Genomic DNA, 12,971 nt, shown 5'->3' with positions numbered 1-12,971 from the left:
CCTTTTTCTAAGGACACAAAAGCAAGGATAGATAGTAGGTTGTTAGAAATTTGGGCCTGTAATTCAGGAGCAGAAGACTGGAAAAGGAATGAACAGTCCACCTTTCTTATCCTACCATCCTCAACATGCTTCCTGTCACTCTGTGGTACTCACCATTCCCCTGGCACGTTCAAGTATGCTCACCTCCCTCTCTCTCGCCCACGCGATGTCATCTTTCAGACCCCAGGGCCCTCTCCCATTTCTCGAAGGTTCAGGAGGAAAGATGCACAAAGAGCCCAAGGGGGTGCAGTACTGCGGGACCGAGGGACACACATCTGGTAGACTGTGCCCCTCTGGGGAGCTACCCTAAATAACGTGCACTCCCAACCCTTAGTATTTACCCAAATAACACAAGCGAATTTTCACCGCAACACAGTAAGATTTATTGGCCAAAATCTCCTGACAGAGAAAAAAACTCGACCTGGAGCTCTGGGAGCCGAAGGGGGTTGTGGGAGCGCCCGTAGTCTCCCCGCAGACTTATGGGAAATGTAGTGCAGTCTTCTCCAACATGGCTGCGCCCAGATGAGGTGATACCCCAGTACCCGCGGCAGTTTTCTGGGGTAGTTTGGAGAGGTTGGCGAAGGGGAGAGCATCCGCGTGGCGAGAACTCGACCTGAACCGAGACAGAGGTTTGTGGCACTTCTTACTGGCGGGCATGATTGCAAATCATAGTTTTTTCTTGGCCTATTCGGGTCTCTGTCGGTTTCACAGCGTTGGTCTGAAAACTTAGGGATGTTCCCCCGAGCTACTCTGGTGCGGTCCCTGGGCAGTAGGTTCTTTTTCTAAGTTGGATGATCCTTTCAGTGTTTGAAGTGCCTGTGTTTGTGTTTAGTGCGCATGTTCACGTGATGTGTGTGTTAATCAATGTTTCCTTTGGGAACTGACGGTTGCAACCTGGGGACTATTGTTTCGAAATGCGCGTCTTGGAGTTTTGTGATCCCTGCCAATCCAGTGGAGAAAAGGCCTTTCTGGAGGTCAGGTAGCTCACACAGCTGACACTTTATGTTCTCTTATTTGAGCATAGGACCCTTGAGCTAGTGTCGGCCTCTAGTTTTGATTTAGGTTAATAAGTACTTACTGAGCACCTGCCGTATGCCAGGCTCTCAAGTCTGTGTCTTAAAGTTGATGACAGCCGTCTGGGTGAGCACAACACACAACAGGTAAACTGTACCACAATGTGAGAGCAAAGGAGATAGAGATGCACACTAAATATTAATGAAAACATTGAAGAAAGCCACCGAATTCTGAATTCTGAAGAGACTTTGGAGGTAAGATGGCAAAATTAATAAGTTTAAGTTTAGGCTTACTCAATAAATGTTTATGAGATGCTAGATCCTGTTCTAGGTGCTGAGTCCTACAGAGTGAACAATCTAGACAAAATTTCTACTTTCATAGAGCTTACTTTCTAGTAAATTAGAGGAGGAAGATGGAGAATAAACAAATTAATGAGGGCATAAAAATAGATAGTAGGTGTTCAGAGAATTAAAATGGGTTGATATGAAAAATAATGGGTCAATTTTTTCTAATCATTTCAAATTTTTAAAGCTTTAAGTAGGTAATGCAATTTGATTTGCTACGAAATTCAAAAGTTACAAAAGAGGAAAGCTCCCTTTCATTCCCATAACAATCTACCCATTTCCTTTTCCTGAAGGCAACCTGTACCACTAATTTCTTATGTGTCCTAGAGATTTATTTGTATGCCCTGTATATCTGTGCTGTATTTCATAATCAGGCCTCATTTGACAGGCATTTAAGTTCTTTCTACTCTTTGCTGTTAATTAAGTATAATTTATATATAAGCACAAGAACATTAGTTCATTATAGGCATTCTGTTATTCATGGAGGATGCTGATACACTAATGTTACCACTTAGGGCAATATTCAGTTGGGTATATTGGGGTTAAACTTACTAGCAGAGCATGCATGATCTCTAAACTCTTGTTATCCTACAGAGAGTGTGCTTAGGCTGGACATGATTAGACTTGACTCGCATGAGTAGTATTCCAGTAAATAGTGACGTCACTCGTGTAACATTCCCATAACACTCCTGTAACCGGGAAAGGAGCATCCAGGCCTTTGTGTAATAGTGGAAATTCCTTGGCCAGGGAAGTGGCCTTGTCAGAAAGGGAGCACCTACAGAACTCAGCAACTGGTATCAGCCTATTCCTTGTTGAGGTGACTCAGACTTGCTAGGCCAGTGCATCGCCAAGTCTCTGGAATGGGGAACAAATGAGCTTCCAGAACTATTGGCATTTGTTTCTTCACATGTAATAATGCTATTGCATGACTGAAGGAAGGAGAAAGGAAGGGAAATTACAGAAATGTGATGACGAGGCTCCATCTGCTGGTGCTGGACTTTTATTTTTTTATTTTATTTTATTTTATTTTTTAAGTATATTTTATTAATTATGCTGTTACAGTTGTCCCAATCTCTTTTCCCTTTGCTCCCCTCCACCCAGTACCCACCTTCCCTCCAACAATCCCACCCCCGCTTAGTTTGTGTCCATGGGTCGAGCATATGCTCTTTGGCTTCACCTGCTATATTATTCTTATCTTATCCCTGTCTATTTTGTACCTACCAATTAAGCTTCTTTTTGTTTTTTTTATATGCTTTATTGATTATGCTCTTACAGTTGTCCCAATTTGTTTTCCCTTTGTTCCCTCCACCCAGTGACCCCCCTTCCTCCAGTTGTCCCCTCGCTTAGTCCATGCCCATTGGTTATGCATATAATTCTTCTCAACATCTTCTTGTCTACTCCCTCCTACGATGCTTCTTAATTCCTGTACCATCTCCCTCTCTTTCCCCCCTTACCCCACCCTCCCTGATGACCTGCCCCCATAATGTTCCCCATACCTATAATTCTTTTCACACTCTTGTTGCCTACTTAGTTTGCCTTTGTTTTGGTTCCCTAGCTTCTGTTGTTGGTTGTTGTGATACAGTTTTCATTTTAATGTTCATAGTTTTGATCCTCTTTCTCCTAAACAAGTCCCTTTAACATTTCATATAACAGTGGTTTGGATCTGATGAACTCCTTCAGTTTACTTTGTCCTGGAAGCACTTTCTCTCCCCTTCAATTCTGAATGACAGCTTTGCCTGACAGAGTAACCGTGGTTGTAGGTTTTTGCTTTTTATTCCTTTGAATATTTCTTGCCAGTCCCTCTTGCCTGCAGTCTCCTTTGAGAGATCAGCTGATAGTCTTATTGGGATCCCTTTGTACGTAATTCTCTTCTTCTCTCTTGCTGCTTTTAAGATTCTCTTTCTATCCTTAATTTTTAAATTTTGATTATAATGTGTTTTGGCGTGGTTCTCCCTGGGTCCAGTTTAGTTGGAACTCTCTGTGCTTCCTGGACCTGAAAGTCTTATTTCCTTTCCCAAGTTAGGGAAGTTCTGCTTCATTATTTTTTCACATAATTTTTCAATTTCTAGTTCTTCTTCTTCACTTTCTGGCAACCCTATGATTCAGATGTTGGCCTGCTCATAGCTGTCCCTTAGGTTTCTGAGCCTCTCCTCATTTTCCTCACTTTTTGTTTCCTCCTTCTGCACTGTTTTACTGTTTGTTCCTTCCCTATGTTCTGATTTGTTGATTTAATCCCTGATTTTCTTTCCCTCACCACTAGTTTCGTATGTATTTTCATTCATTTCAGCAGGACTAGTCTTCATTCCTTCCCTGTCTTGTTTAAGATCTGCTGTTAGGTCTGTCAGCATTCGTATAACCAAAGCTCTGAACAGTGCCTCAGAAAGATGTCCTATCTGCTGAGCCGTTACATTAGATATTTGCTGGCTAGTCAGCTGTGTCACAGGGATCTCTATCATGATCTGTGCCATCCTGACAGTTTTGTGTTTAACTTTGCTTACTGGGCGGGGCTGTCACACCTCCTATGCTATAGGGGGCGGAGTTCCATGCACTCATCACTACCAGGCAACCCTTCTCACCACACTGTGGTGCTTTGTGTGGGTGTGGGGGTCCAAGATGGATTCCTGCCGTTCACTCTCTGCTGAGAGACTGGGAGCCTTCTCCTCGTCTGCATGCCTTCCAGCCCTCATAGTCCAAGGCAATGGGGGTCTGCCTTCCCTGGTGTCGTAATCATGAGCTGATGGGTTTGGTCTGCAGCCGGGGGTGCTCCCCAGGCACTTCTTAACTCTCCTTAAATACGGGTGTCTGTGCTGACTGCCGTCCCGCCGCCATTGCCGCCCGCACAGTTTGACCTCTCTGCCTGGCCGCACCCATCCTACACATCCGGATGAGCACCACTTGTTTATAACTTCATACACTGGACTTACATGTAGCTTTTTTTTCTGGAACTTCTGGTTATTTCTGGTTTTGTGGTAGTTGTATTCCTTCTTAGTTGTGGAGGGAGATGGAGCATGTTAGTCTAGGCCTCCATCTTGGCTGGAAGTTGGTGCTAGACTCATTAAGTTAGACTTTTTAAAAGATGTATGTAACATCTTTTTCTTATTTCTTCCACTTCACAGTCTTTGTTCACGTGACATACTAAGGAAAAAATTCTTAGTGCATTCATCCCTTGTTCTCTACCGCATACAGCAAAAATGCCATTCCAAAGATGATAACTTTGGAATGGAATGGCAATAAGATAGTTCCTTTGAGGGTCCTCAACTTTTCTTTTTTTCTTAAACCATTATGATATGGCTTTTATGAAAATTGACAGAAATTTTGCTCTTTGTGTTGTTCATTAGTTTCCTGTATTAGGTGATATCATATGGTATTTGTTTTTCATCGCCTGGCTTATTTTGCTAAGCATAATTCTCTCTAGTTCCATCCATGTTGTTGCAAATGGTGGGAGTTCCTTCTTTCTTTCTGCTACATAGTATTCCATTGTGTAAATATACCACAGTTTTTTGATCCACTCATCTACAGATGGGCATTTAGGTTGTTTCCAGCACTTGCCTATTGTAAATAGTGCTGCTATGAACATAGGGATGCATAGGGTTTTTTTGAATTGGTGTTTCAAGATTCTTTGGATATAATCCTAGCAATGGAATTACTGGGTCAAAAGGCAGTTCCATTTTTAGTTTTTTGAGGAATTTCCATACTGTTTTCCACAGTGGCTGCACAAGTCTGTATTCCCACCAACAGTGCAGTAGGTTCCCTTTTCTCCGCATCCTCGCCAGCACTTGTTTGTTGATTTGTTGATGATGGCCATTCTGACCAGTGTGAAGTGGTATCTCATTGTGGTTTTTATTTGCATCTCTGTGATGGCTAGTGATGTTGAGCATTCTTTCATTTGCCTATGGACTCTCTGTATGTCCTCTTTGGAGAAGTGTTTGTTCAGGTCCTTTGCCCATTTTTTAATTGGGTTGTCTGTCTTCTTGGTGTTGAGTTGTATAAGTTCTTTATATATTTTGGAGATCAATCCCTTGTCTGAGGTATCATTGGAAAATATGGTATCCCATATGGATGGTTCCCTTTTCATCTTGCTGATGTTTTCTTTACTGAGCAGAAACTCTTTAGTTTGATGTAGTTCCATTTGTTTATTCTTTTCTTTATTTCCCTTGCCTTAGGAGATATATCAGTGGAAATATTCTTACGTGGGATACCTGAAATTGTCCTGCCTATGTCTTCCTTTAGGACTTTTATGGTGTCACGGCTTACATTTAAGTCTTTAATTTATGTTGAATTTACTCTGGTGTGTGGTGTAATTTGGTGGTCTAGTTTCATTTTTTTGCATGTCCCTCTCCAGTTCTCCCAGCACCATTTGTTGAAGAGGCTCTTTTCACTCCATTTTATATTCCTTCCCCCTTTCCCAAATATTAGCTGACCATATAGACCTGGGTTTATTTCTGGGCTCTCTATTCTGTTCTGTTGATCTATATATCTGTTCTTATGCCAGTACCAGACTATTTTGATTACAGTGGCTTTGTAGTATAGTTTCACAACAAGTATTGTGATTCCTCCTACCATGTTCTTCTTCCTCAAGATTGCTGTGGCTATTCAGGGTCTTTTTTGGTTCCATATAAATTTTTGAACTATTTGTTCTAGGTCTGTGAAATATGTCACTGGTATTTTAATAGGGATTGCACTGAATATGTAAATTGCTTTGGGTAGTATGGACATTTTAATGATGTTGATTCTTCCCATCCATGAACATGGTATATGCATCCATTTATTTGTATCTTCCTTAATTTCTTTCTTCAGTGTTATATAGTTCTCTGAGTACAGGCCTGTTACCTCCTTGGTTAAGTTTATTCCTAGGTATTTTATTTTTCTTGTTGCTATGGTAAATGGGATTTTTCTTTTAGTTTCTATCTCTGAGATTTTATTGTTGGTGTACAGAAATGCCGTCGATTTCTGAATATTGACTTTGTACCCTGCTATTTTGCCAAATTCATTTATTGGTCAAGTCTATGTACACTATCGTGTTGTCTGCAAATAATGACAGTTTTACTTCCTCTTTTCCAATTTGGATGCATTTGATTTCTCTTTCTTGTCTGACAGCTGTGGCTAGAACTTCCAAGACTATGTTGATTAGGAGTGAGGAGACATCCTTGTCTTGTTCCTGACCTCAGGGGAATGCTTTCAGTTTTTGCCCGTTGAGTATGATGTTGGCTTCAGGTTTCTCATATATGGCCTTTATTATGTTGAGATGTGCTCCCTCTATTCTCATTTTGCTGAGTGTTTTCATCACAAATGAGTGTTGTACTTTATCAAATGCTTTTTCTGTGTTTGTTGATATGATCATGTGGTTTTTGTCTTTCATTTTGTTTATGTGGTGTATTGCATTTATTGATTTGTGAATATTAAACCATCCTTGCATCCCTGGGATGAATCCCACTTGATCGTGGTGTATGATCTTTCTAATGTTTTGCTGGATCTGGTTTGCAAATATTTCAGTTGAGGATTTTAGCATCTATGTTCACCAGCAATATTGACCTGTAGTTTTCTTTCTTGTGTCTTGACCTGGTTTTGTAATTAGAGTAATACTGGCTTCATAGAAAGAGTTTGGAGTCTTCTCTCTTCTTGGATTTTTTTGGAATAGTTTGAGAAGGATAGGTGTTAGTTCTTCCCTAAATGTTTTGTAAAATTCGCCTGTGAAGCTATCTGGTTCAGCGCTTTTGTGTGCCAGGTGTTTTTTGATTACTTCTTAATTTCATTAGTTGTTACTGGTCTATTCAGATTTTCTGGTTCTTGATTAATTTTTGGGAATTATATGTTTCCAGAAATTTGTTCATTTCATCTATGTTGTCAAATTTCTTGCCATACATTTGTTTGTAGTAATTTCTTACAATCCTTTTTATTACTGTGGTATTGGTTGTGATTTCTCCTTTTTCATTTCTGACTTTGTTTATTTGGGTCCTCTCTTTTTTTTTCTTGATGAGCCTGATTAAAGGCGTGTCAATTTTGTTTATCCATTCAGAGAACCAGCTCTTGGTTTTACTGATCTTTTGAAGTGTTTCTTTAGTCTCTATGTCATTTATTTCTGCTCTGATCTTGATGATCTCCTTCCTTATACTCGCTCTGGGTTTTGTTTGTTGTTGCTTCTCTAGTTCTTTTTAACTTGAGATTTTTTTATCCTTTTTTGGTAGGCCTGTATTGCTATGAACTTTCAGGACTGCGTTGCTGTGTCCCATAGGTTTTGGACTGTTGTGTGTTTATTGTGATTTGTTTCCAGAAACTTTTTGATTTCTTCCTTGATGTCATTCTTAACCCATTTATTATTGAATAGCATGTTATTCATTCTCCATGAGTTTGAATGTCTTTGAGTTTTTCCTTGAGGTTGCTTTCCAGTTTTAAGCCATTGTGATGTGAGAAGATGCTTGGTACAGTATCAATTTTCTTTAATTTTTTGAGGCTTGTTTTGTTTCCTACCATGTCATCTATCTTTGAAAATGTTCCATGTGTACTTGAAATGAATGTATATTCTGCTTCTTTGGTGTGAAAAGTTCTATATATATCAACTAAGTCCATTTGATCTAGAGTGCTGTTTAATGCCTCAATATCCTTGGTATTTCTTTGCTTCGAAGATCTATCCGTTGTTGACAATGGGGTGTTAAAGTCCCCTATATCCTTCCTGTATCTTCCAAGATTTTCCTTATATCTCTGGGTGCTCCTATGTTGGGTGAATATATGTTTACCAGGGTTATATCTTCTTGGTCAATTGTTTCCTTAAGTGTTATGAAATATCCTTCTTTGTCTCTTTTTATGGCCTTTGCTGTGAAAATCTGTTTTGTCTGATATAAGTATTGCTACCCCAACTTTTTTTTCATGTCTGTTTGCTTGGAATACTTTTTTCAATCCCTTCTCTTTCAGTCTGTGTAAATCTTTTGTTTTAAGGTATGTCTCTTTTAGAAAGCATATATGTGGGTCATGTTTTTGTATCCATTCCGCTGCCCTATGTCTTTTGATTGGCGCATTTAATCCATTTACATTTAAGTTTATTATTGACAGGTATTTATTCATTTCCCTTCGTATCTCTGTTCCTCTCTGTTTTTTTCTTCATCTTCTTAAAGCAAACCCTTTAGCATCTCTTGCAGTACTGGTTTTGTGAAGATGTATTCTTTTAGTCTTCCTTTGTCTGGTAAAGTTCTTATTTCACCTTCCATTTTGAAAGAGAGCCTTGCTGGGTAGAGTAGTCTTGGTTGTAGGCCTTTGTTTTTCATCGCTTGAAATATTTTTTGGTATTCCATTATGGCTTATAGTGATTCTGTTGAGAAATCAGCTGAGAGCCTTATCGGAGCTCCCTTGTATGTAATTTGCTGTTTTTCTCTTGCTGCCTTTAGGATTCCCTCTTTGTCTTTGAATGTTGCCAATTTAATTATGAAGTGCCTTGGAGCGGGCCTTCTTGGGTTCATCTTCTTTGGGACCCTCTGTGCTTCCTGTACTTGTGAGACTTTTTCTCTCCTCATGTTCAGGAAGTTTTCCATCATTGCTTTTTCAATTAGGGTTTTTGTCTTTTGCTCTTCTTCTCCTTCTGGTATCCCTATGATACCGATATTGTTGTGTTTTATGTTGTCCTGAGGCTTTCTTAAAACCTCTTCATTCTTTTTCAGTCTTTTTTTAATTTTGTTGCTCTGGGAATTTTTTTCTACGTTGTCCTCTAGTTCACTGATCCGATTCTCTTCTTCATTTAGCCTGCTTTTGATTGCTTCTGCTGTGTTCTTCAGTTCAGGAATTGTATTCTTCATTTCTTCCTGGCTCCTATTGACCATTTATGTGTCCTTTTTCATGCTGGTGTTGTTCTCATTAAGTTCTTTTTAGCTTCCCTGGAGTTCTTTGTAGTTTTCCTGGAGTTCGTTGTAGTTTTCTCTGAGTTTGTTGTGTTCATTGAGGTTCCTCATTACCATTGTTTTGAATTTCACGTCTGATAGTTTTCTGGCCCCTATTTCATTTATCCCTCCTTCTGGGAATTCCTCCTTTCGTTTTGTTGGGGTGTTGTTTCTCCTCTCCATTTTAGGTGGTTCTTCTTGTTTGTTTCTGTTCTTAGAGTGACCTGCTTTTATTTCCTGCCTTTGTGGTGTGACCTTCTTGTATACAGTTGTTGAGCTGCTGTGTCTGGCTGATGCCACGTGGAGGGGAGTAGTCTGCTTAAGAGATTTCTCCTGTAGCACTGGGGATGATTCTGCACTGGGATCTAGTCCACTGCTCTCCCAGCTCTTTCTCCAGAGCCAGCGCCCAGAACTTTTACAAAGAGCCACTAGTTCACTTCACACACCTTTGGCCTCAGCCAGGGGCAAGTGCGCTCCCTCATGCAGGCAGGGGGTGGGTGGGCTGTGGGCTGGCTGTTTGTGTGCTGGGGTGGGTGGACCGCGGGAGCTTCTGCGTGTCAACCGGGGTGGACTGATTGCACACTGGAGTGGGAAGACTGCGGGCACTTCTGTGCCCCAGCCCGGGGTGGGGAATGGGTGAGTGCGCTCTTGTGCGCGTGTTCCTTAAGAATCTTGCCCCGTCCCTAGCCTTTCCTACCTGGTCCGCAAAAAACAATCAAAAGAAAAAAAACACACACACTCACAAAACAAACAAACAAACAAACAAAAAACACTGCTCCTTGCCTCTCAGAGCCAGATGCCACTTGGCCCACTCCTGGCTCTGCCAGTGGGCAGAGCCTTGCCCTCCACCCCTGACTCCTCTCGGGGAACCTAGTGTCACTAAAAAATCTTTGCACACTGTCAGTCATAGCCTGGAGAGCCAAGCTGGCCAGAACTCGTGTTTTGTCCGTTTCTCCTCCATGATCCTCACTGGACAGGTTGCTCCGAGAGGTCTCCTCTGCTGTCAGCAGCGCCAAGGCTCAGCTCCTGCCAGTATCCAGATGTTAACTGAGATGCTCTGTCCACAATTAGCCTCAACTATGGGCAGGTCTCAGGAGCAAGCAAGCGCAGCCTCCCCTCACTCCTCCACCATTTTAACCTCTGAAAAAATTTTTGAAGACTCAGTGTGTTTAACCAGTTCATGATGGGTGACCTATGAGTGCACCTGCCTATGCTACTTTGGGTGTTCAGCAGCTTTTGACCAAAAAGAGCATGACCCCTGTGCCCCATGCTCTCTATTCACATGATCTTGCTCCAAGTGACTTTCTTTTGTTTCCCTGGATGAAAAAAGTCCCCAAAGGGAAACGTTTTGCCAGTGTGGAAGAGGTGAAACAAAAAAACAGCAGAAGCACTAAAACGCATCAAAATTGATGAGTTCAAAAACTGTTTTGAGCAGTGGAAAAAAGCATCTTGATAGGTGTATTGCATCAGATGGAGAGTACTTTGACAGTGACTGAAGTTTAAACACAAGTTTTTATAAATAAGTTATGGTTTTTGTTACCCTCCTCCTATGGAAAATGTTTCTCAGGGCAGATACAAGTAGGTCAGTCGTGTTTGCTACTGGCAGTTTGGAGAGTTTGGATTCCGTCCTGCCACAGAGACTGGGAGCCAGGCCCTGTCCTTCCTGATGATTGCATTTCAAAGGAATGGCTCTCAGAGACACTTCTGAGTTGCAAAAGATACATATTCATAATTGTAAGCCCTTTTTAGTAAATGCTCTAAGAAAGGGAGGTTAGGTATCTATGGTCAGATTTTGCTAGAATAAATGTAAAATGTCCTGGTAGCATTTTGAGTTTTCTCAGGCAAGCATTTTAATGGGTAGCTGGGGTCATTCTAGGGACATGGCTTCATGCGGCTGTAAGCCGAGGTAGGGTTTGGTCAGATTTTTTAGTCCAGGGTTTGGATGGAGTTATGTGCCAAGAATAGGCATTATTTCTATTTTTTGGGTGAAGAAACCTAAGCACAGGAATATAATAAATAGTTAACTCACACCAGATCAGGTTAAGTGGTAGAGCTGAGATTTGAACTGGAACTTAAACCCCTAAACACTGTTACATTGTCTTATAGCACTGCAGAAGGCTCTGGGGAAACAAGCAAACTAAAAGAAAATACAATTTAATCCCTGTTTTCAAAGAACTCAGTCTGGTGGAAGGGGACAATCATTAGAAAAAAATTATTAAATTAATGCAATGTTAAAAATATCCATATAGCTATTCCTTCCCATCTAATGATGAATCCTAAAACTTTCTAACCACTTCCCTCTCCTTTTAATACTATATAGCTTAAGAAATACCTATGATGACTTTATGTCTCTTTCATATCACAATCCTTTCTTTCCTTCCAGAAAAACTTCTCTCCTGAACTTTGTGTTTGTCATTTCCTTGCTTTTCTTTGCATTTTGATACATATATTTCTAAACAATATATGCCTTACTTTTGGGTTTTGAACTTTATGTAAATAGAATCATACTGTATATTCTTCTTTGAAATTTTTGTTTTTTTTTTTCTTTCCTTAACATTATGTTTGTGAAATTGGTCTGTGACACATTTTACCTAGAACTTTATAAAGGGATGCATCACTTATGGTGGTAAATAGCTCACTTAATAGAGCTAGAGCATTGGGATGTTTTGTAGAAACCCAAGAGATACTATTAGATGTTCTAGCTTCTTTGTTACCTAAGTATTTCTTTATTGTCCATGCACCTGTTTGTTTTCATTTCTCTTGGTTGGTAAAAGGTAAGTAAGCATTTTAAAAAATTGTCACATAGACATATTTATGTACTATAGACTGCTCATATATGAATAGCATCAGTATAACTGTCCCTTCAGGACTCTTAAGGTTGACTTTTTTTTTTCAGTATTGCCATGGATAACAACCATCAAAGTAACTACAAGCTCAATAAAACTGAGAAGAAGTTCTTAAGGAAACAGATTAAAGCCAGGCATACTTTGCTGAGACATGAAGGCATTGAAACAGTATCTTATGCCACTCAGGTGACCTAAAACTATTATTATCATTTGAATGTTGATATATAGCCATGTTAATGTGTGAAGTAATATTTGTTAATAATTGCTCAGAGAAGGCTATAATTGTTCAGTCATGTATTATTTCTATATTAAATATACACATGTTAGGACCTGCTAACTTTTGGACATAGCCTTAGTGTAGTTTGAATTTTCATTGATTGTGTTGCTTGAATGAGAGGGAGTTGTGAGTATGTATTAACTATACAGCTGTTTAAAGTTTAAAAAGCATACTCATATTCCTTATTATATTTAATGTCCTAAAAATCCTTATGAGATGAGAAAATGAAGGTTTTGAGAGATTGTGATATGTCCATTGATATTAGGTGGCTGAAACCTAAAGCTAGATCTTTTGTAGTCTTTTTTCTTTTCTTCCTGACTTCATCTGTATTATAAAGTATTTTAATTATATGCTATAAAACATTTTTTATTTATTAGACTTTATTTACAAAGCCTTTTTATCATCTTATGGCAATAATTATGTATTGTGGGACTGTGAGACCTTCTGGTCTGTGAATTAGAACACTTACTTTGACTCTTAGATCCTCCACTTATTTGCACATGAGCAATATCCTTTGACCTCAGCTTTCTTAATTTGAAAGGACATAGTATTGCATACTTTTTTTTATCCCATTGGATTGTTAGAT

The 12,971-nt window shown here is 39.8% G+C and overlaps 1 protein-coding gene across 1 annotated transcript in view; it reads left to right on the top strand.

The window, feature by feature from the left end:
* Positions 1-541: 541 nt before the first annotated feature.
* Positions 542-12,971, top strand: part of ALKBH8 (alkB homolog 8, tRNA methyltransferase) — a 77,097-nt gene continuing 64,667 nt past the window's right edge. The window contains exons 1-2 of the mRNA XM_090267858.1: positions 542-668; positions 12,159-12,294. Coding sequence (XP_090123984.1) covers positions 12,166-12,294 — 129 coding nt within the window. The 5' untranslated portion in view covers positions 542-668; positions 12,159-12,165. The remainder of the gene's footprint in view (positions 669-12,158; positions 12,295-12,971) is intronic.

This window comes from Furipterus horrens, unplaced genomic scaffold (genome assembly GCF_987537825.1).
Source record: "Furipterus horrens unplaced genomic scaffold, mFurHor1.1.pri manual_scaffold_2, whole genome shotgun sequence".
In the NCBI taxonomy this organism is placed as follows: Eukaryota; Metazoa; Chordata; class Mammalia; order Chiroptera; family Furipteridae; genus Furipterus; species Furipterus horrens.
This window is presented reverse-complemented; position numbering and strand designations above follow the sequence as displayed.